The sequence below is a fragment of the Mauremys reevesii genome, linkage group 3, assembly GCF_016161935.1.
Source record: "Mauremys reevesii isolate NIE-2019 linkage group 3, ASM1616193v1, whole genome shotgun sequence".
Classification (NCBI taxonomy): domain Eukaryota; kingdom Metazoa; phylum Chordata; order Testudines; family Geoemydidae; genus Mauremys; species Mauremys reevesii.
The window spans coordinates 89052036-89077009 of NC_052625.1; the positions used below are offsets into that span (position 1 = coordinate 89052036).

Consider the following 24974-nt stretch of genomic DNA (forward strand, 5'->3'; position numbering starts at 1 on the left):
AAAAAGGAGAGGTTACTTACCTTCCACAGTAACTGGACTTCTTCGAGATGTGAGCCCCTATGGGTACTCCATTTCAGGTGCACATATACCCTAAGTGCATTTCATCTGAGATTTTCAGTTGCAGTGCCCATTTGGCCCATGCACGAGCTCCAGACCTCCTCACGCCCTATATCGAGGATAAGAACTGCTCCGAGTTCCTTCTCTGCAAAGTGTCTCAAGATGAGACTTGAAGGGGAAGTAGTGAAGCACCCACAGAGAAACAGGTCTCAAAGAACTCCAGTTACTGTACAAAGTAGGTAGCCTCTCCTTCTTCGAGTAGTGTCCTGAAGTGGGTGCTCCACTTCAGGTGACTCCCAAAACAGTACTCATGGCAGGAGGAAGTGACCTTTGGAGCCGAATTTAATACCAACAGGACTGCCTTGCCAATAGCAGCATCTGATGTGGAAGCACATACAAGGGAATAGTGTTTGGGAAAAGCATGAATTCATGCCCAAGTTACAGCCTTGCAAATTTCTGCAACGGATACATTTTTCAACTTGGATTGGGATCTTGTAATAAGGAGGGGGCTGAATGTGACCTATTTTAGAAGGGGGCTGAATGTGACCAGTCTAATAACAAGAAAGAATACATCTGAATACATACTTTGAAAGTCTGCGTGGAAACTGGGGGTCTCTTGGATCTGTCCACAAACAAGACAAAAGTTTAGGAGACTTTCTAGATAGCATTCTATGTGGACAGAACCAAACTAATGCCCTTCTAATGCCCAAGCTATGGAAGGCAACTTCCTCCCTGGCTTCAGGAAAAAAAATGGAACGTGGCTAACCTGGTTAATGTGGAACTCCAAAGACACTTTAGGCAGATGTGGCCGTAAAGATACTTTTTCCTTGAAGAAAACTGCCAAGGGAGGATCTGCCACTTAGCGCTCCTAATTCTCCAACTCTCCAGGAAGAAGTGATAGCTACCAAGAAAGCTGCCTTCAAAGACAGGTGTAGCAATGCACATTTAGCCAATGGTTCAAAGGTGGGTTTCATTAGGCAATTAAGGAACAAGTTCAATACCCATACAAGTGTGGGCTCTCTTAAGCTACAGAAAAAGGGTTAATCAATCCCTTGATGAATGTATCTATCTGTTGTGGGGTGGGCAAACACTGAGAATCCCTCTCTGGGGGAATGAAAAGCTGTAACCGCAATCAAATAAACTGTGACGGCACTCACAGAAAGACCCAACTTTTTGAAATTCAACAGGTAATCCAAACCAGTAGAGAGGGGAGAGAGAAATGGGGAGAACTTTTGCTGGATAGACCAATGGTTAAATCTCTTACTTTTGCAGGTGTTTCTCCAGATGAAGTGGAGCACTCATAGGGATGCTACTCAAAGAAGAACATTAAATATATTGTAACAGTTTATGGCAAAAAATGTTAAGTAGGAGAAATAGTTTTTAAGGTCTTCACAGTTATTGTGCATTAGGAAAATGTATGCCTTATATACTGTACGTAAAATCCATATGCTGAAAACTGCTGCTTTTCAAAAACCTACCTTCTTTTTGTCCCTCATTGAGCCCTTTCCTCGGACCATTATCTTGCATCCTGTTTCTGCCTCAAGCTGTTTAGCTGTTAGTCCTCTGGGACCAAGGATTCTTCCCACAAAATTGAACTGGAATAAAGGAGAGGAGGGGGGGGAAAAAATCTTTACTTCTCTTTAAATACAGCGATCACAAAATTATTCAAAAATCTATCAAGATGTATTTACAGCTCTACGATGTCATCATATGTTGCATAAGAGCCTACACTAAATCCTTGATGTAACTAAAGACAAGAAGGCTAACATTTGTGGACTAAGTAGATCAGATGTTTGTGTGATCTTCACGCTACAAAGTAATTTCACTATTACATCCAAAGTCATTTCTCAATTTACCAAATTAAAATCTACAGTAATCCCTTCCTGAAACACCCCTTTCCAAAATTCTTACACATTTACTGACCACAAAAACATCTGAGAGAATAAAAACAAAAATAATTTAAGCAACATAAAATGCTGACAATATATACAGTTGCAAAAAAAATGAGTAAACTTCAGTTTTTAAATAGAGAAAAGTTTCAGCAGAATGCTGGGCTTATCCTCTTTTGCATGACCAGGAACTAAGAAACAGAGAGATTTCTCTTCTATTGGTCCAACACTAGCTTTACACAGAAAATGGCTAACAGAATTTTTGGTGTGCTGGAAGTTTCAGTCATAAAGGAGGAAGATTTTACACATCACAGTTTTTACTCCGTTTAGTGTTTGTGTTAAGTGTTCACTAAGGGTAGGTCTATACTTCCCCGCCGGGTCGACGCGTAGAGTTCGACTTCTTGGAGTGATTAGACGCGATAGTTCGAACTCCGAACGCGCTCCGGTCGACTCCGGAACTCCACCACTGACGGGGGAGCCGCGGACTTCGATCCTGCGGCGTCTGGACAGGTAGGCAGTTTGAACTAAGGTAGTTCGACTTCAGCTATACTATTCGCATAGCTGAAGTCGCGTACCTTAGTTCGACCCCCCCAGTGTAGACCAGGCCTAAGAAACTGACTGCCATCAACAAGGGATGATATTCTTTATATTACTGTTTATTAGATTAATTGTACTCAACACTGATCTATTCCTGATATAGCCACACTGTGGTTTCTTAAAAATTAGTTCCACTCTTAACACTGAAATTCCAATTAACTACATATTCAATACATTGTGGAATTTATATCCATATAATATATATGAACAAGGTTGGGAATATGTATGAACATATTTAAAAGTGTTTATTTCCCAGACCAAAAATAAAGTAAGAGGGAGCTAGGTTGAGAACACAAAGCAGTATTTTAGGGTAATAAACATTACAGGAATGCTGAAATTATCTCTAAAACAAGCTATAAAACAAAGGAAATTCAGAGTACCATATATACTCATTCATAAGCCAAATATTTTTGGTATAAAAGTGACACATTAAAGAGTGGGATTCGGCTTATAAATGGGTCTACACCAAAATTTGATGATTTTAAACTCTATGGAATCATTGAATAGAATATTTAATACATTGTCATTTTGTTTACCTGGATCCCCTCAGTTCCCTGTGGCCTCAGTTCGCCGTTCCCAGCCAATGGGAGCGCCATTTCCCATAGCTGCCACTGGCTGGGAACGGCGAACCGCAGCCACAGGGAGCTGAAGGGCTCCATTCCTGCAGACACTCCAGATAAACAAAACGTCCCGAACCACCAGCGACTTACCCTAACGGTCAGGAGCCAAAGTTTACCAATCCCTGAAATATAGGGTCGGCTTATGAAAGGATCATACAATTTTTGCTATTTTTACCTAACCATCTTGGGGGGTCGGCTTATAAACAAACAGACTAATGAACTAGTATATACGGAAAATGTTAAATTTAAAAGCAATTTAAACATCAAGATAAAGAAATGCATAGTATGGGAACCCAAACAATCTAATCAGTCCTGCCACTGGCTCTCTCTAGAATGAATAGACTATTTACCTACCTAACAGAAATGTTGAGATGCTTAATTAATATTAATAAAGTGCTTTCAGATCATCTGATTAACAAGATTCTGTAACTGCAAAGTAGCATGCATTAAAATATTTGTAACAAGGGGAAATAACACTGAGTTGATAGAATACCTACAGGTGTAAATGAACATTATATTAATTTCACAGCATGTGGGAGGCACAAACATTAATTCATTTTTTGTTTTATTTTCCACTGGTTAAGACACTGACCATAATTACTCTATTTAATACAAAAACAAACACTGTCTTGCCTTAATGTCAAGCTGTTTTAGAGTGACTTTACTATGGGGAAAATGTTACCACATACTGTTTTGTATACTGTTGAATACAGCAGATTTCTAATGCACATTATCAGGAATTCATTTAGTGTTTACAACTTGTAAGCTTTACAAATTTTATTTAATCTTAAAATAATTTTTTATCTGGTACTGGTGCTTTTGATCATTTTCCTCCTTCTATAAAGCATGTGAAAGGAGTTCAGATAGATTTGATTACTAAACGAATATACAGTAAAACCTGTTCCTTTAACAGGCTCAATCTTTTGCCAGGTATTAGTTTTTTTAATTTCACTGCAATGCTTTTTTCTTCATTGTATCCTGGGCATTTGGGAACACATTAAAGGATATTTTTAAACACATAGGAAGAGAAGCTACCAGCTGGCCCAATCTAAAGTATAAACCTGAACTACATATCCTAATTTTATACATTATTCTGACAGCCCTTCAATATCACTGGTAAGTGATCTTTTTACTTGTAAATCATTCAGGTATGTTAAATAAGTGGAAAACTAACATTCAGCAGTGAAATCCCTCTCTGTGTTTCATGCAGAGGAACAGCAGTGGGAACAGAAATACGAATAGAAAAATGGAAATACAAGCAATGAAACTCTTATGTGCTGCAAAGAGGTTTAACAGATGTTCAACTATCACAAGGTACAAATCACAGCTACTTTTAACAAATATCAAGACATACAAGTGCGTTAAAGTTTACACAGATCTGATGAATATTGCTGAAGTCTAGTTTTTAACATCTTCTGATTTAAAAAGATCTTAGCTGTGCACTGGTTCTGCAGTCACCTGCAAATCCACACACAAAAATATTTAAATTCATAAACAGCATGCTGAAAGTTATTTATCATTGATCAGGACACACAGGTGAATGAAGACAGTCAGGGATGGATTCAAACACCAAGCTTCTACTTTCTTAACTCCACATTGGGCAGGGGCTCTATATGCCCACCCTACCTCTCTCTTATCCTGTCTGTCACATAGCCATTTAACTGAGTCCAGTGTGGGGTTACAGGGCTCCCATCAGAAACTCAGGATAGACACTCCTTAGTCTGCCCCTACGACTCAGCACACTTCTGAATCCTGTCATGCTCTTCCCACAAAGGGAGATCTGAGTCTGCCCAGGGGAGTTGAGGGGGGAACCTGGTCTGGGGAGCAGCCCCTGGGCACAGCTGGCCCCTGGGGTCTATAAAGGCTCGTTGGGATTTGCCCCTCAATGAACCAATGTACATGGGGGGGAGGGGGCTCAAGATGGAAGTTTCGTCTAGGGTGCAAGATATCCTTGCACCGGCCCTGCCCCAGGGGGTTCGTGCACCCCAGGTTAAGAACCACTGCACTAAACTGATAAGATCTGCATTTTAATTTAATTTTAAATGAAGCTTCTTAAACATTTTTAAAAACTTGTTTACTTTACATACAACAGTTTATAGACTTATAGAGAGAGAGACCTTCTAAAACGTTAAAATGTATTACTGGCACACGAAACCTTAAATTAGAGTGAATAAATGAAGACTTGGCACACCACTTCTGAAAGGTTGCCGACCCCTGATCTAGACCATCCCAGCTCTTAAAAATCTCCAATGACAGATTTCACAAAATCCCATGGCAATTTATTCCAGTGCTAAAATACCCTGACAGGAAGTTTTTCCTAATGTCCAACCTAAACCACCCCACTGCAATTTAAGCCCACTGCTTCGTGTCCTAGCCTCATAAGTTAAGGAGAACTATTTTTCTCCCTTCTCTTTGTAACAACCTTTTATGTACTTGAAAACTTGTCTCCCCTCAAGTCTTCTCTTCTCCAGACTAAACTAACCCAGTTTTTTCAATCTTCCCTCACAGGTCATGTTTTCTAGACCTTTAACCATTTCTGTTGCTCTTCTCTGGACTTTCTCCAATTTGTCCACATCTTTCCTGAACTGGACACAATACTGCAGCTGAGGCCTAATCAACACAGAATAGAACGGAAGAATTACTTCTTGTATCTTATTTACAACACTTCTGCTAATACCTCCCAGAATTATGTTTACATTTTTGCAACAGTGTCACACTGTTCACTCAGTTAGCTTGTGATCCACTATGACCCCCAGATCCTGTTCTGCAGTACTCCTTCCTAGGCAGTCATTTCCCATTTTGTATATGTGCAACCTACTGTTCCTTCCTAAGTGGAATACTCGACAATTATCCTTATTGAATTTCATCCTGTTTACTTCAGACCATTTCTCCAGTTTGTCCAGATCATTTTGAATTTTAATCCTATCCCCCAAAGCACTTGCAACTAGACTGACAAGACAGCAAGTGTGAAAAATCAGGACGGGGTGGGGGAGTGGGGGGTAATAGGAGCCTATATAAGAAAAAGACCCATAAATCGGGACTGTCCCTATAAAATCAGGACATCTGGTTACCCTACTTGCAACCCCTCCCAGCTTGATATCCTCGAACTTTAGAATTGTATTCTCTATGCCATTATCTAAATCATTGATGAAGATATTCAACAGACCCAGATGAGAACTGATCCCTGCAGGATCCCACTTGATATGACCTTCCAGCTTGACTGTGAATCACTGATGACTACTGTGGAATGGTTTTCTAACCAGTTGTGCATCCACCTTATAGTAGTTTCAGCTAGGCTGTATATCTCTAGTTTGTTAATGAAACGTCACGTGAGACAGCATCAAAAGCCTTACTAAAGTTGAGATGCGTCACATTTTCCCCACCCCTCCACCCCATCCACAAAGCTTGTTTTCCTGTCAGAGAAGGATATTAGGTTGGTTTGACATGATTTGTTCTCGACAAACCCATGTTGACTGTTACTTATCTTATCTTCTAGGTGTCTGGAAATTGATTGCTTAATTATTTGCTCTATTATCTTTCCAGGTATTGAAGTTAAGATGACTCGTCTAATTCCCCAGGGCTGTCCTTATTCCACTTTTTACAGTATTCTAGGATGTATTTCATCAGGCCCTGATGACTTTAAGACATCTAACTTTCTTGTTAATTTTTAAATTGTTCTTTTCCTATTTTAGTCTCCGATACTAACTCATTTTCACTGGCATTCATTAAGATATCCAATTGCCACAACATTTTTGGTGAAAACCAAAAACACTTAGAACAGAAAATGTAGAAATGGCAGAAGTGCTAGTTTCCCCCTCCTCATTGAGTAACGGGCTTACCCTCTCCTTGGTCTTCCACTTGCTTTTAATGTATTTATAGAATGTTTTCTTGTTACCCTTTATGTCTCTAGCTAATTTAATCTCTTTTGTGCCTTGGACTTTCTAATTCTGTCCCTACATACTAAGGTTATTTGTTTATATTCATCCTTTGTATTCTGACCTAGTTTCCACTCAATCTCAGTTTTCAGATTTAAAAAAAAGAAGTTTCTAGCCCTTGTGTGGCCTGAGTCATGATTTTTAACATTTGGGGTGGCAAATCTGGAACTTCTCACTTTTCAGTTCAATTGTCTACCATAGAGTATAGGAAGCAGCCATCTTCCCTCAGAGCAGCCAGATGATAGCCAACTTCACCAGGAGAGACCTTACTTCTAGAGCCCTGGAATCTGATGGCACTCAACTACACGTGCCAGGTGCGGGTAGGGTCAGGTTGGACGGGAAAATAACTGGACACTCTTGAGCTTAGGTGGGTTCTCCTTCTCCTGCCCATGGGTTGGCAGAGGAGCAGCTGCATGCCCTGCTCCTGCTGGACACCTCCACTTTACTGTGCTGAGCTGAGGAATCACAGCAGCGCCCACCCCTCACTCCGCAACATCCAGGTCTGGTGGCAGCAGGGCACTTCACTGCTGAGTCAACTCTGCAAGCAGGAGGCAGCAACACTAACCCAGGCTTTAAAATTAAGCCCAAGCAGACCTCTACTTACATCCATATGAGAAGTCTTTATGGAAATAGCAGCCATCTTAACAGAGAGCCTATGGTTTCAGACTCTAACTGATGGACTAGAGCAGCCATTATGAAGACAACATTTAGAAACAATCACTAATCACACTTTGCTTAATTACAAAACAGTTTCTTCAATGTACCCTATTACATTTCCAATGGCTTAACTATATTTTAGCTTTGCAGAGTGGTAACTAACCATCTGTTAGCTAGGAAGATCTAGAAAAAGGCAAAATTCACCAACACAAATTTCTTAAAATTAACTCAAGATGGGTCTTTCAATTCAGATTTCCATGGAAGTCCTCAAAAAATCCATTTTCACTCACAGATGCGTATCAGCTCCCCTTAGGAGAACAGGTGAGGCAAAACTCATTCCGTCCAAGATTATAGCGGAATTTGGCAAAAGATTGTTTCGAACAGTTAAGAATTGGACTGCCCCGATGACAGTTTATGAAGAAAATATTGACAAATGAATGGCACTGTAGCAGGGTGGTCCCCTGCTCTTGCCCTGAAGGGCTTAAAACAGCCCAGGAGGAAGGCTGTGGCTGAGGCAAGAAGCCTGGGCTGATTGGGGAAAGTAGGCTCAGCTGTGGCCATGCCCCAAATCAGGCCCAGCTGGCCCCTATAAGAGGCTGGGAGCCAGAAGCCCAAACAGTCTCCCTCTAGCTGCTGGGAAGCTGGGCCTGATTGGGGCATGGCCACAGCTGAGCCTACTTCCCCCAATCAGCCCAGGCTTCTTGCCTCAGCCACAGCCTTCCTCCTGGGCTGTTTTAAGCCCTTCAAGGCAAGAGCAGGGGACCACCCTGCTACAGGCACCATCACAGTCAAAATAGTAAACAAATTTCTAAAGATAATTTTAGATGATATACAGAATTCTATTGGTATTGCATTGGATAAACTGCAAGCAGATAGCTGTATTACTACTAATGCTGTTTAAATCTGGAAGGAATTTAAAGGCACATATTGAAGGATAAAGTTAAATCAGACAGTAATAAAAATGGATGCAGCTGGCACTTACTCCGTCTTTTTCTTGCTCACATTTTCCACCTGTTATAGTAGATGTGTAAGTACAAATGAGGTGGATGCCACTCTGACAAGGACATCTGTTAATAAATACCAGAATCATGCCCTGCCTAACAATATCTGAGAGCTGAATGAGAACTGTTAAAATACATGTTAACTGCTAAGCCATCAGTAAAGTCGAGATATTGAATTGGTTTAAATTGTTGACCAGGCAGATAAATGTTCATAGAAGTGATAAGCCAGCTTTTCTGTGTAGTAGCCTCTACTATAGGAGTAAAAAGAACATTTTCTAAATTTAGAATCATTCATTCTAATTTGATAAAGTGACTGGCTGTAGAGAAACCAGGAAAAAAAGTTCTCTTTCGCCAACCATGAACAAGCATTAGGCAGCAGGGGAAGGTACTAAATTCAAGAAAATAGTTCAATGCCATTTTTGTCTTGTATATTCAGTTTACTAAAGCTTGTTTCGCCGGTACCTACCATTTCTTCATTTTCTGAATCTTTAATTTTAATGAAGGATTTTTTGTTTTGTTATTTCAGTGAAAGAAAAGATTGTTCCTGGGGGCGGGGGAGAAAAAAAAGAGAGAGAGCAAGAGAGCGTGAGCCAGGCAGCATCCCAGCTTTATTGGGGTGAGAGTTAGTAATAATGTCTCATGAAATTATAATTCTTCATGACACAAAGGTTATTTGCCATTCAGAAAAAAATCTAAGACAATGCAAATGAGTGGATGATGTTAATATAAAAACCCAATTAAAGGATTTTTTTTTTAAATATTAACAGATTAATTTAATTGTGACAATCCAGTTTATATATAACAGTATAACGAGTCAACATCTAGTAAAACAAATGTGTATGCAATATATTAATATTACACAGACAAAAATATTGCAGCATCAAGAGTATCCAAAGGAAAGAGGCAAGACCACATTGTCATATATTCAGTCATTGACTGTCAGCACATTTTAATACAGACAGAGCCTTCACCACAATGCATGGATCTGAGCTGGCAACAAGCAGCCCACCTATCAGAAGACTGTTTCAACTCCCATGTCACCCAGACTCTGTCTCAAACCACACCTACATGCAAGATAGGTAGTGATGGAGTTGAAACTCAGTGCAGTACACACACAGAACTCTAACTTCACCCTTATGTACACAGATGTTAACAGTGCACACAAATCAGTGGAATATAAGGACTGACCACCCCATAAAAGGGACTTACATCAAGAATGAAACTTAGAGAGAATAAAATTTGGCTGCTTTGACTGAAGTATAACAACTGATTTACTGGGTAAAGAGACTAGATAAGGCGGAGTTTCCCTTGTTAAGCAGTTAACACTTTCTTTCCCTTTTATGCTACCTGATATATAACCATCTAAGACCATACATGTTCAGATAATACAGTAAACCAATACTTCTATTAAGCTGACTGCTTCCAAACATTTTTAGTAGCTTTTAAAATCTTAAACACTACTTAAAAATAGCTCACAAAGCAGCTTACCCTAAAAGCCAAGTACAGTACAACAGAGTATGAGAGACAACTTTCTACTACATACTGCAATATTCTGTCCTGACAATTGCACGACTTCCCAATCTATTACCAAGGTCACGCTGAAAACTTTTGCTGACAAACAATTGCTTCCCACAAGAAAAGAAAAAAAAAACCTGACTCCTAATTTCTATTTCCTTCAGGTTAATTTCCTTCATAGACTATCCCTAGCCTTAAAACCCATGGATAGAGAGTTCAAAATTAAATAAAAACAAACAGGAAAGAAGCAGACCCCCAGTTTTAGAAATAAATTCTGACAATGCCATTTATTCTTTTGTGCATTCGGTCCATCAGTGAGTTGTGTACCTGTTTGTTACCTGTATACAGGCTGCACAGCTAGACCATGGGCCCTTGAGTAAGCAACTAAAGCAGGTTTGTTTGTTGGTGCCTTGGTAAAAACCGTGCGGCTTTGACTCTGGGAGTTTTGATCAGCCCTGTTTGAAGTCTGAGTGGCTAATTGCTCTCTGGTGGTGAGTGGTGAATTGAGCCAAGCTAAGCAAGAAGACTTGGTATAAATAGTTGTTGGGTGCTATCTTCCTATCCTTCCCTCTGAGGGGGATGTAATCCTCTTGGGTTCCAACAGCTACCTTCCTAGACATATCCTATTAGTGCAGCCTACAATGGTCACTTGCTAGGCTAACCTGAGAACTCAAAGCTGTGAGCAGAAGCAACTAAACAAGGAGTTTTTGAGGAAATGTGAGAGTCTTTCCTTCCAGGTTCAGCTGTGTATGATTACACAATGGCCAGCAATGGAATAGTGGTGGTAAACCGCAACAGATATGCCCCATTATCATTCCTGCCTGAAGCCAGAAGGGACTTCATGCACAGGAAGTAGAAGTTGGTGGCTGTGCTAGAGAAAAGATTCTTGGACTGAAGGGGCAAGCAGAGATACTACTGAGAATCAGAGAAGCTGAGGAGTTTGCACGCAGCCAGGTTCAGGATATGTCAGTACCCCAGCTTCAAAGAAGAAAGGAATTGTGCACCAAAGAGCTGGAGAGAGAAGAAGTTAGAGGAGGCCTGGCACTTCATAACCAAATAAGGCATACATTTTTAGAAGTGAGAATATTTAACCACTGGAACAATCTTCCAAGGTCATAATGGATTTTCCATCACTGACAATTTTTAAATCAAGATTGGATTTTTTCCTACAAGATATGCTCTAGGAATTATTTTGTGAAAGTTTCATGGCTTATGTTATACAGGAGGTCAGGCCAGATGGTCATAATAGTCCCTTATGGCCTTTCTAATCGATCAACCACCAGAGTCAAAAGGTCATGGTGGCATTCTACATAGCTGGAGACAGGCAAAGATGGACAGGCTGTGACCACCACAGATAAGAGGACCAGGATGAATTCCACACAGTCATACGTTCCAAAATCAATCACAGGTCCTCAACATGTAAACTGTGAAGATACCACTCAAGATCCAGCTTGTCCAAGCAAACAGAGATATACAGGACAGCTAGGCCCAAGCTGTAAGAAAATAAAGTTAACCAATAAAGAGTTCTTCAGTTGTCCAAGAAACATAGACAAACCCTGCTGAAGGATTCAATACTCAGAAGAATCGAATGAGCATTCTACAAAGAACTGATGGACATACGGGACAGTGTGCTGCCTTCCTAGAGCCAAGATATGAGATGTTCTGAAGTAGATGGGCAAGGATACACTAATGATGGTTTATATCCGTACTAATGACACTGTGTTGCCAGATCTTACAAATAAATGAGTTCAGTGAACCTGGAGGTACACTGAAAAAGAATATCTATGCAATCTTCTCAGAGATCCTTTGCTCATGGGACAAGAAGTAAGACAGAAGATTCTGGAAGTGAACTGCTGGCTAGGTAAGTGGTGCAGGGTAGAAAGTTTTAGTTTTGTGGACTATTGGTCCACCTCCCATAGGGTCAGGGGGGCTGCACAATTTGGATGGCCTCCACCTCAGTAGAAGGGAAACCAATCTAAATCAGGAACAGGCTGGCTAGAACAATCAGGAGGATGTTAAACTAGTAACAAATTGGGAAGATAAAAAAGGAAGACATGAGAATTCATTTAGCACAAAATCAAGATGTTGAAAACAGAATTAGTCATGGAACCAAACAACATGAAAAGAAGAAATTCTTTAACTGCCTATTATAACACAGAGGCCAACAGCAAAGGGTCCCATTCTTTGCAAACAACCTTCACCTCAGATCTGACAAACCTACTACACCAAACACGTCTTACAGGATAAAGAGTAACATGCAAGATATCTACATCAAGCTCATAACTTGTCAAAATTCATTATCTTTGTGATGTATGTATGGGAAATACTGAAGGAATAATGTATTTATACTGAAAGTATGCTTTATGGACTTGGAATAGAAATTAGTTAGCAGAGGATAATGTGTCTCAGTGATGGCTCATTCAGGCATGAAGGAGTTGTCACCATGCCTTGTTTAGCCAGTGATGCAATGCAAGGCTCAATTGTTTAGCTTTGCACAATACTAAGATTTTCACAGAGAAGGAAGATGTCCTTCTGGATCCATTCACTGAGGAAACCCCTTGTGGAGCAGGGGTTTCTTGTGAAATAAGTTAGCTTTGCAACAGACTGACCTATGAGGGGAAAACCTACTTTCCTATCTAATAAAGGTAACCATTAATAAGTGTAGATGCAGGTTCACGTTTTATGATTTTTTTTGTGTTGTAACCATTTGTTTCCACCACTCTTGTTTCTAAACTATTTTTTCTTAATTAAATCGTTTTTGTATTACTACAAGTGCTGTGTGGTATACATGAGCAGTGGTTTAAGGTAAAACTATTAAACTGGGGTACACTGCACCTGGGGGGGGGACAGAGGAGCTGTAATTTCTGAGCGCAACCAAGGGAATATTTCAAAGGGACTTGGGGTGCACCTACTGTTAACCTGCAAAGCGTAGACAGGGCTGGCACAGCTCAGAAAGTGCTTGAAAGGCTGGTGGTATTAGGGAGTTGACACTCAGCCACGCCCAGGCAAAATCCCTCATGCTGGAGACAAGGGCAACAAGGTGACTCTCAGTCCTGAGTACCAAAGAACAATCACATCTGTACTCAGGCTCCTAGTATTGGTGTAACAAACAAGAGGAAGAGGAATTGCTCATTTATGAGCATAAAGTTCATCTACTTGGTATTACTGAAACCTGGAGCATAAAGTCCATCGACTTGGTACTACTCTAACCTCCTGTATAACACAGGCCATGAAACTTTCACAAAATAATTTCTAGAGCATATCTTGTAGGAAAAAATCCAATCTTGATTTAAAAATCATGAGACACATGACTGGAATGTTAAAATCAATGGCTATAACCTAGCGGAGAGGGAGTCACTGACAACTCCACTCAGCACTGGTGAGGCCTCATTTGGAGTACTGTGTCCAGTTTTGGGCCCCACACTACAAGAAGGATGTGGATAAATTGGAAAGAGTCCAGCGGAGGGCAACAAAAATGATTAGGGGGCTGGAACACATGACTTATGAGGAGAGGCTGAGGGAACTGGGATTGTTTAGCCTGCAGAAGAGAAGAATGAGGGGGGATTTGATAGCTGCTTTCAACTACCTGAAAGGGGGTTCCAAAGAGGATGGATCTAGACTGTTCTCAGTGGTAGAAGATGACAGAACAAGGAGTAATGGTCTCAAGTTGCAGTGGGGGAGGTTTAGGTTGGATATTAGGAAAAACTTTTTCACTAGTAGGGTGGTGAAGAACTGGAATGGGTTACCTAGGGAGGTGGTGGAATCTCCTTCCTTAGAGGTTTTTAAGGTCAGGCTTGACAAAGCCCTGGCTGGGATGATTTAGTTGGGTTTGGTCCTGCTTTGAGCAGGGGGTTGGACTAGATGACCTCCTGAGGTCCCTTCCAACCCTGAGATTCTATGATTCTATGAACTCAGAAGAAAGTTATCTTGAATGCTTATGATCAATGACCTAACAAATAAAGCATAAGATGGAGTACTAGCTGGTGTCTGTTACAGACCACCAAATCACACTAAGGACCAGGATGACTGCCTCCTTATGCACCTATCATGTGTAAGAAAAGGAGCTGCATGACCACTGGGGATGTCAATCTGAGTGACATATAAATGGAGTTCTTATGTTGCCGCTACTAAAACATTCTTGGAATTCCTAAACACAATAGATGAAATTTCCTAACTCAAAAAGTGTTGCAGCCAATAGAGGGGAATTCTAGATTAAATCTTGAATCTTGCACTGGCTCTACATATTTCCACTTACAGGACAGACTGACAAGGAGTGCTCAAATTAACCGGGAGGCAGAGTCCTAACTAACTAGAGAGCACTGCTCTACCAAATCCAACATTGGCCCTAGATGCCAAGTCCAGGACATAATGCTTAGTTGAAGTGTGAACAGAACTCTAGGTTGCCATTTAAACAACAAGGACCTGTCTAAAGCAAGTAAAGAGATAGTTGCTATAACTCTAGCAGAATGTGGTTGCATTGTATCAGGTACAGGAGTAAGTGCCAAGGAACAACATTCAACAATACATTGCTTAATCCATGTAGAAATAGTCTGGGAAGAAAACTTATATCCCATGCGATTTTTAGCATAAGACACAATCTTAATGCTTTTTGAAAAAGTTTTAGTCCTATCCAAATAATCCAAAGGGCCTTCTTGCATCCAAAGTATGTATTTCCCCTCATCAGAATGTGGGTTAGGGGAAAAAACTGGCCAATTAACTGACATGAATATGAAAATCAGAGACTACCTTTGGCAAAAGCTGGGATCAGGTAAAAAAACAAAAAAAAATTATATAGAAAGTTGTAAAAGGTGGATCAGCCGTAAGATCTTTTAACTCACTTACCCTTCTGCCAGAGGTTATGGCAACAATAAAGCTGTTTTAATAGATAAACAATGTAATACTCAGCCATGGGCTGAAAATGTGACTGTATTAGAGAGAACCTGAAACATGAGGCCTGGTAAGAGGCCTACGGCTCTCTTTCTACTACAGTGACTTCATCAGCATGGCCAGAACCAAACAGATCCCAAGGAGAGACAGGATCTCTCAAAGGAAAATACACAATAGATAAACCCTTCAAAAACTTCTTAGCAATACTATGCACACAGGTCTACCATCAACTGAGGTAAAATAGGCAGAAATGGCTGTCAAATGAACCTTTCACAATGAATCAGCCCTTCACACTTTAAAAAACCATCAGGTATTCTAAAACAGAGTATGGATACTGAAGCAGGAAAACTGTCCTTCCCAGTCATACAAGTTACAAATTTGGTCCATTTTGACTTATAACACTGTCTAGTAGACTGCTTTCTAGCATTAAGTACCACATCTTGAACAGTTAACAAAGAGGGCTGCTGAAGTTTAGGCAGAGTCAAAGACCAAGATCCCAAGCCATCAGATGAAAGGACTGCAGGTCCAGATGAAGAATCCTCACTTCTTGCTCAGAGGATCTGGTGACAGAGGAAGGTATGTGAGGATTCTGCTGGACAGCCAGAAGAAATCAATATATCATTAGCGGCAAGGCCATGCTTAAGTGATGAAAATTATCCTCATCCCATCCCTGCATATTTTCCTTACCACTTTCTGGGTCAATGAAAAGGAGGAAAAGCAGGAGAAAAGCATCTGTCAGACATTGTGCCAGCTATGGAACAGAAGAGGTGACAGTGCTGGATCCACGTATGGCCAATCCCATCTGGAGAACATGTGTGAAACCGGCTGATCCTTTAGGGACCACTCTGCCATCTGGGAAGAGTGCCTGCTGAGACAGTCTGTAATCACGTTGCTCTCTCTCATCAAGGGCTGAGCCACCAGACAAACACTGTGAAAGATGCACCAATCCCATAACCTTATTCCTTTTGTACAAAGAGAAGTGGAGTGAGCACCTTCCTACTTGTTGATATAGTACATTGCATAAGTATTGTCTGTTACCACATGTAAAACCCTCCCCTGCACGAGGGAGGAACGATCTGAGGGCCAGACTCCAACATACTGACGTACAGACTCCTCTCCTGAGAGCAATGCCCTCTAACTGCCAGATGATTCAGATGCAACCTCCTCAACATATTATTTATAACAATTACTACTAAAAACTAAGCTCTAGGCTACAAAAGTAATAGTTGTCAATGGACTGCTAATAGCTCTGTCTCTAGCCAGGGCAGTTGAAAAGGAAAGAGTGGGAGTTAGCCCGCACATGCTGACTCGCCTCATGATGCAGCACAAGGAGACACACTGCATGTGCAGGCCTAGCAGACACTGGTACCGAAGTTCTCTGATGAGCAGCGCAGGGATGCAAGCACACCTAGAGTGGAGCATCTATAGGGATACTACTTGAAGAATGTGTGTCCTTCAAATCTAGAGTTGCGAACAAATCCATGACCAAAAGGGAAGGGATTATAGAGGCCAATGTGAATGTATGGAATTTAAATTTCTAAGCAAAAAGTACTTGTTCAGGTTCCTTAAATCCAAGATTCGAGGGAAATCCCTCACTTCCCCCATACCAGAGAGTATCAGGAATAAAATCCCCAACCTCTGAGATATCAAGAGAGAAGCCAACCATATCTCCTTATAACCACAGCAGTAGCCATTACTCTAGCAGCTAAATCTAATGCACTGAAGGAAGCTCTGAGTGAATGCTTAGCCACATTATGGCCCTCCAGTAAAATGCTAATTGCCAGCCACCATATGCACTCAGGCAACTTTTCTCACAAGTGGAATTGATAGTGGACCAGGATAACCAGCCATCCTAATACTGACTAATGAAGAAGACTCCACCCTTCCCCATGAGTCTATGATCTTCCCCTATGACTGGGGAGTGGAGTGATGCCCAGATCTTGCCTGCCCCTAGCCAGAGCCACAACCAGTGAATTAGGAGCAGGATGTTATGAAAGTCTGAAAAACCCTTTGATGGTATCTGGTACAACTTTTCAGCTTTCTTAGTAATAGGCTGACAAGAGGCAGGGGTGGACCATACTACTCTTACAGTTGGATCAAGCCACCAAGAATTGGTAGGAAAAAATGGTTACCTACTTTTCTGTAACTGTTGTTACTCAAGGTGTGTTGCACACAGCCATTCCACTGTAGGTGGGCGCATGCATCATACACAGTCAGAGATTTTTCCCTTACCAGTACCAGTCAGGGCAGCATGATCACCTCTTTGTGACTCATGCCACTGCACAGCAGTATAAAGCACTATGCTGCCCCCAACTCCCCTCAGTTCCTTCCTACTGGAAAGACTTTGATAGAGAGGTGAAAGGGGGAGGTGGAATGGACAAACAAACAATTATGGAAAGGTAAGTAACCATTTTTTCTTCAAGTGATTGCATATGTCCATTCCACAGCAGGTAACTCAAGTAGTTCTGACTGGAAGTAGGCTTGGAGTCTACTTGAACAGGGATTGTAGAACCACCCGTCCAAAGATGGCATTATCTCTAAATTGATTAGAGATGGGATCAACTTTCAAAAGGACTCTACTCCTCTGCCTGATTCAGTTGACTGGTACCTCTTCATTCCTGTAGTGGTATTATGTGGAGAGCTCAAAAGATTGGTGCTCAAGAGATTGTCCCATTACCAATGAAGTGAGCTGATGATCTCAGTTCACTAGTGAAGCTGAGTCCATAGTACACAATAACAGTCACACAAATTATCAATCCTGTTGGCAATTTCAGCAGATAGACTTAACAGACATTAGACCGAACTACTACACCACCCCAAGAGAAGATAACTCTTATAAAAGTAGAATTATACTGGCAGCACCACATGGGGGGAAACTCACACTGTCACTGTTTTGTGAGATGCCTTCAATCTGGCAATACAGACAAAAATAAAAATATTTTAAATGTAAAGACAAATTGTGACTTGCTCTCCCCACCACCACCCCATTCATTCGTACTATGTCTTCCCTTTAAGTGTCAACCTACATAATCTAGTAATCACATAATCCAGTGTAGAACAGTTAGTTCAATATAATGGAATTTTGATAAAAAATGAAAATTTGTGAAGATTCTCAACATGACAGATTTTTTTGTTTTTAAATTAAATAATGATTAATCCTGAATTTCCAAATAACTTCACCTGTATAGCCTCAGTAGCATTTCCAGGAGAAAAGTGCAGGTCTGTTAAGATGACTAGAAAGCAGAGAGTACAGTATTACTTAGAGAAAACCAGGTTTAAATCCCAGTTCTAAATACCATGGTATCAAAAGCTAATCCAACTGTACAGGTAAGAACAACCTGAAGTGGTTCAGTTCTTTCAAGGAGGCACAGCTCAATGACATGTAATTTATTCACTGGCATGGAGGGCTAATGTATGGAATCACACAGGAATAGGTCCTATCTACACTGTAGAGTTTTTACTTGAGGCCATTCAGAGAACTGCTACAGTGGCATAATCTGAGATATCAGTCCTACTCAACTGTTGAATGTTTATATGGTCTCTTGAGTGAGACTAATCTTTATTGTTGAATAACACTGCAGATTGGATGCAAGATGACTGATTAAATCTGAACCAACACAAGACTTACTGTTGGTGGGGGATCCTGCTTGCCCAGGAACTGTCCTGTCTGATGGGAACTGTTATACACAAGTTGGTAAGGAACTCAATTTGTGAATCTTTCACCAAAACCCTGACCCAGAAACTAAAGTTTCCATGGACAGTAATAGCTTTTTCTCTCTAAAAGATTTGAAAACAGCAGCCTTTCCCTCTTGGACATCAGTAATGCATGCCTTCAGAACCTCAAGGCTGGTCTCTTGTAATGAGCATTTGGACCAACATTAGAAAACTAGTCATTAACAACAGTTATTGCTCAGAAACTTTCATCTATGAGAGTCTGCTCTCTCATTTGTGCTGACTGAATATCCTTTTTGCAAGTATACTCCAAAGTCTGATTCTAGCTTCAGAATCTACCTGAGGGAGAGCCTGTAAAAGGCTTCCTTTCCACAATCAGCAGGATTAGAACTTCCAACCATTTCACAGTGGGGGTTAACATTAGCGTTGTGTGAATAAGTGATCTTACAGTTCACCGGCCAAATTTGGGGGAAAAAATTGTTTCAGATCAACCTTAAACAAAACCATACTGGTTATCTCAGTGAAACAAACACAAACAAAAAATTTAGGTTGAAATGCTTTGTTCCATCCAAAATAAAACTTGCATTTTTTTGCACTTTGTTTTATTAAAAAGGAAATTTGTAAATGCCATTAAAAAAATAACTAGATAAATTCATGGAGGATAGGTCCATCAATGACCATTAGCCAGGATGGACAGGGATGCCTCTGTTTGCCAGAAGCTGGGAATGGGCAACAGGGGATGGATCACTTGATGATTACATGTTCTTTTCATTCCCTCTGGGGCACCTCACACTGGCCCCTGTTGGAAGACAGAATACTGCGCTAGATGGATCTCTGGTCTGACCCAATATTGTTGTTCTTAAAATCAGTGGAGGAGGAGCCCCCCTTAAACTGTATAGCACTATGGCTCGAGCACGCATATGGGACATTGGAGACCCAGATTCCATTCTCACCCTACCCAAATTCAAAGCAGAGATTTGAACGTGGGTTTCCCACACTGCCCTAACCACTGAGTTACAGGGTATTCTGGGGTGGATCTCAATCTCTCCTGTTGAAGTTGTTCATTGGAGGGGGGACTAGAACCCAAATGCCTCCCTTCCCAAGTTAGTACATTAACCCCCAGGCTATAGAGTCATTTCCACTCTCTCTCCCCAGCACAATGAATATTTAAGTATTTAAAAAGGAAAAGATGAGAAACCTCACCCCAGACTAGCGAGTAGTCTGATGATTAGGGCACTTTTCTGGAAGGTGGGATATCCAAGTTCAAATCCTTGCTCTGAAACAGGCAGAGTGGGGACTTGAGCCTGCATCTCTCTCACATCCTAGATGAGTGTTCTAACCCCGAGGCTATGGAATATAAGAGGTGGGTACCACCACCACCACATTTGAGAATGGCACCTAAATTCCCTTGTGAATCTACTGCCCCTCCGGAGGGGAGACTATTTGCGAATCTCATGTGAGTTTTTTAAATAGTCTTGGTTGACCTGAAACTGCATTATCAGCAAACAAACAATTCATCAAAACAAAAACTGCCCTGCTCTTGTTAACATAAACCTCTCCAGAAAGACACAAGTTATTGCAGTGCCACTCAACTCTAAAATGTACTCTTCCAGTGTCTTTGTTTCTGTTCTTCACTGGAACTTTAGCTCGCTTCCATCTAGTATGAAAACAGAAACTACACATGAGATATGTAATTGCTGCAATTTCAGTTTGAGGAACTCAATTTAAGCTCCGAATTTCGTGCTTTTAGAAGGGAAAATCACATTTGGTTTATTTTCAAGATGCTTTTAAACCCCTCAGCCTTGCAGGACAAGCATAATTAATAAATCTCTGGGGAACAGAGTTAAATCTCAATTTTGTTGGTGTTGCTTGGCCAAAAAGTTGTTAGTTTTGAGTTACACTTTTATATCTGACAATGTTTACAAGTTTACTTTTTCTCTGGATAGTTTAACTTTCCACTGTATATCCAAAGGGCACTTGTTAAGCCTCTCTACAAAATATGGCAGCACTGGATGTCTCTGTCATGCCTTAGAGAAGAATTGTGATTGTTCAAAAAAGTGCTTAAATCAGTATAGATCAGAATCAATCTAGCTGTGAGAAACATGGTTAGACCTTTCAATTGCTAGTTATTTACATGAAACCATGCCTCATTTACTCAGCACAAACTTCTGACAGATCTAAAACCAGGGCCAACCACAAAACAGACAAAGTCAGATTTATATCCTGCCTTTATATTTCAGAGAATCTGCCAGGGAAGTAGCTGTGATAATCAGGATTCCACTGAAGAATTGAGAAAAGCACACAGGTCACTTGAAAAAAAAAATCCTTTTCTTATTTACAGATCAAAAATGTCTCCCAAGAGATATTACTGGTTTCACTCAGGAATATCTCAGAGGCTTCTGCAATGCAAAAATTGGCTTTATTACATAGTTCTGCTGTGGATTTATAGTTCAGAGCCAACAGTAAACAGCTAGGAATTCAAACACACTTACAAAAAGTGCTGTAAATGTTAGAATTTCAGTTTCCAACATAATCTGGATTACACAAACTGTAACACTGGTTACAAATTCAAAACTACATGATAAAAAATTAGGTTAAAACTTGTCAAGGTAGCTTGTATGCTACAATAATTTATAATTCTGGGGGGATTTAAATTTACTTTATCAATATCTGAGCCAGATGCAATTAAATGTTACATGCCACATTAGAATAAATATATTTTGAATTGCTTGCTAAGGTTAAGCAAAATAAAAACCATCAGATTTTCACCAAAACAGTACAATATCAAAATATAGCATTTTTTAAAAGAGATTTCTCCTCTACTTTATATACAAGGTATTCCACTCAAAGATGCCAAAGAATTCAGCAAGATTATTTTACTGCTAAAAGAAACCTCTCAGAATTACCAAATTATTTACATTCCTTTTTGCTTTGGTAGAAAGGTCAATGGCAGACAATTCAAAAGGCTCTGAATGATTGATCACTGTATCTCTAATCTAGACTAACCAGATAATCCCTGTGATCTTGATAAAATACAGATTCTACTCAGCAACAGGTGTTCTCATACTTAAAAAGACCCTTTTTAAAAGCAAATAATAAAAATGAATAAATGCAGCAGGGATTTAGAATGAATTACTAAATCCTTTAAATCCACATTATTCACCTCTAATAACCTAGGTGCTGAATGGTTTGAGAGCTTGTTTAACTGACGAACAGCTTTAAAATCCCCATGTAAATGCAATGGATCAGATGCATAAAGCCAGACTAGTTTTCCAGGTCATTTTAATAATGGTAATACACAAACTTTTACAAGACTTCTCTACAGTACAGTCTAGGAACAAAATAATGCACTTAAACATACAATTCATCCTATTACAGTTCTTCACATTCCTAATAGATTCTCTTAGCTATTTGAAATTAGCAACCAACTCTCTATCTGAAGATTACTGTAAAGTAGTTCCTGTATTTTATCCTTAGGTCTAAAAGGTTTTTTTTAAGTTATATTTTATCTAATATGTAGAATTTGTAAGTATGCTTAAAAATATGTATGCATGTAACAGCAGACTCTAAATATCAGCTACTTGTCAAAACCTGTAATGCATTACAGCTAGGTAGGGTGCATAACCTACTGCTTCTTCAATAAAAATATAAGTTGGGTTTTTGCAAGTGTTAGTTACTAGACCATAACTAGCAGCATTTAGTTTGGCATCTTAACTCTGTCACAAAAATCCAGCACAGCTATAAATCCTGAGATGAATATGTTACCATCCTGTGCACTAACATTTTTTTCCAACCTCCTTCTCACCCCCATAACATCTTCCTGTGTTCATCTCCACCCCTGATGGCCTACCTTGCATCAGTGCCTATAGAATAGGGTACTGAGGGGGAAATTTTTTTAAAAAGTTAGCCTTTCCCCACCACATTTCTATTGCTAGTTTGGTAAGGTTCCCCCCACAACCAGCCACTAGCCTAACAAATCTAAATATCTGTCCTACTCACGGGCTTCTAAAAACATCCCTTCCCTCTCACATTGCAGTTATTTTCAAAATATGATCAACCTAACAGGCAAACAAAAGCATTTATGCAAAGAAAAATATTGCATGCATATTCTTAGCTTAAGATAAAAACAAAATGACAAACTAAAAGGGTCACTATTAAATACTAACTTTGATAGGCTAGTGCCAATATTTATTTATGCTGACTGTTTTACTCTTCTCTGTTCTGAAATGATAATTATATAGTATGGATATAAAAGATGTTTTTGGTACTAATGCAGTTGTTTGTAGAACAAGGGGTAGGAAACAGTATATTTTAATTAAAATGGAAAGGGGTTTTGTTTTTATAAAGATTAGCGACACTGTCACCATAGAACGAAACTGTATGTTAAAGTGTCAACTGGAAAGGAAACAAGGAAAGTGAAATTTGTACTGGCCATACTGTTTTCCACAAGAGTACTGTCAGCAAGAGTCAGATAAACTGACTTAAGTGTGAAGACTAATAAATTCTAAAACAAGTTCCTCAACATAAATTATGGACTATACAATCAAATGATAAACTGCATGCTTCTAATTTCAGTTTTCAAAATCAAACACTCCTGTAGTAGCTAGAGATAACTGTACCACAATATAAGAAGTTGCAAATACATAGTTATTGAAGCTATAACGGCAAGTTTACCAAGCTAGTCAATGTCAAACATTTTATGTATAAAATGCAAACAGGATGTAATTTTTACTCTCTTGCTTTTTATAATTGGAAGTTAAAGTACTGACGCAATAGGCTTGGGTTTTAATATGGTAAATCATGAAAATTTAAGTTTTCATTATTATTGTTTCACTAAGATGGGCATAAATAACCATACTTGCATCTACCTTAAAGAGCTTATAGTTGAGGCTTGATAGGAAGGTTATAAAGCCAGTTTAAAATAGACTAGAAGAGCAACATGAATGATGTCACCATGCTAGTGCATCAAAGAGGATGTGCAAACGACCATAAACAGAACAATCTGACTATATACAATATACTATCAAATGCACAAAGTAAAAAGCTGAAAATGGATTTCTCTAATCTGTTTTATTCAAGTTTTAAAAAATCCTATCATGTGTGAGTGAATTAAAGTGCTATTAGATCCTGCTGAAGCTAACCTTTCATTTTAAAATATAGGTTTTTAGTACTTTAGATTGGGAAGATTAAACTGTGTTACTATTTGGAAGGTTAACAGATACAACCACTACCTTCCTAAATTTGCAGAAAGTCAGGGGGACAGCTTCTCCTGTTAAGGGGAGATCCATCTCTCATCAGGCTTAGGCAGGTGAGTCCCTATGCTGTTAGGAGTAGGCTGTCCTGTGAGATGTTACCTTCAGCCCCTGAAATATGAGATACTGCTTCCTAGAGGAGAGCATGGGATCCCCAACAGAGGCCTCAAAGGGAATCCCTGCTCCTCAGGCATTAGATAGTTTAGGGGTTCCTGTTGTTCCACCAGCCCAGCAATGGGCTCTGTTGGGGTGGTTGGACCCTCACCCGCCCACTCACCCTCCCAGAGTCCTCCATGGGATTTAGGGTTGCCAGACATCCAGTTTTCAACTAGAACTCCCAGTTGAAAAGGGACTGACGGCTCCATTCAGCATCGCTGACCAAGCCGTTAAAAGTCCAAGTCGGCGGCGCAGCAGAGCTAAGGCCCTGCCTGCCTTGGTTCTGCACAGCTCCCAGAAGCAGTGGCATGTCCCCACTCTGGCTCCCAGGCATAGGGGCAGCCAGGGGGCTCCACATGCTGCCCCTGCCCCAAGCGCCAGCTCCACAGCTTCCATTGTCCGGGAACTGCAGCCAATGGGAGCTGCAGGGACGGCACCTGCAGACAAGGCAGCACGCAGAGCCACCTCGCCACGCCTCTACCTAGGAGACGCAGAGGGACTTCCTCCCACACTCCAAACACCTTGGCTCCACCCCCCAGACCAACCCCAACCCCCTCATCCCCATCCCCACCCTAGAGCCTGCACTCTCAGCCAGAGCCTTCACCTCCTCCCACAACCCAACCCTCTGCCCCAGCCCACTGAAAATGAACATGTGAGGGTGAGGGAGAGCAAGCAACTGAGGGAGGGGGAATGGAGTGAGCAGGGGCGGGGCCTTGGAGAAGGGGCAGGGCAGCAA

The 24974-nt window shown here is 40.5% G+C and overlaps 1 protein-coding gene across 10 annotated transcripts in view; it reads right to left on the minus strand.

Moving 5' to 3' along the window:
* Positions 1–24974, minus strand: part of QKI (QKI, KH domain containing RNA binding) — a 332499-nt gene that overhangs the window by 186015 nt on the left and 121510 nt on the right. For all 10 annotated transcript variants that reach the window (XM_039531810.1, XM_039531814.1, XM_039531809.1 and 7 more), the window contains exon 3: positions 1536–1652. In XM_039531810.1, coding sequence (XP_039387744.1) covers positions 1536–1652 — 117 coding nt within the window. The remainder of the gene's footprint in view (positions 1–1535; positions 1653–24974) is intronic.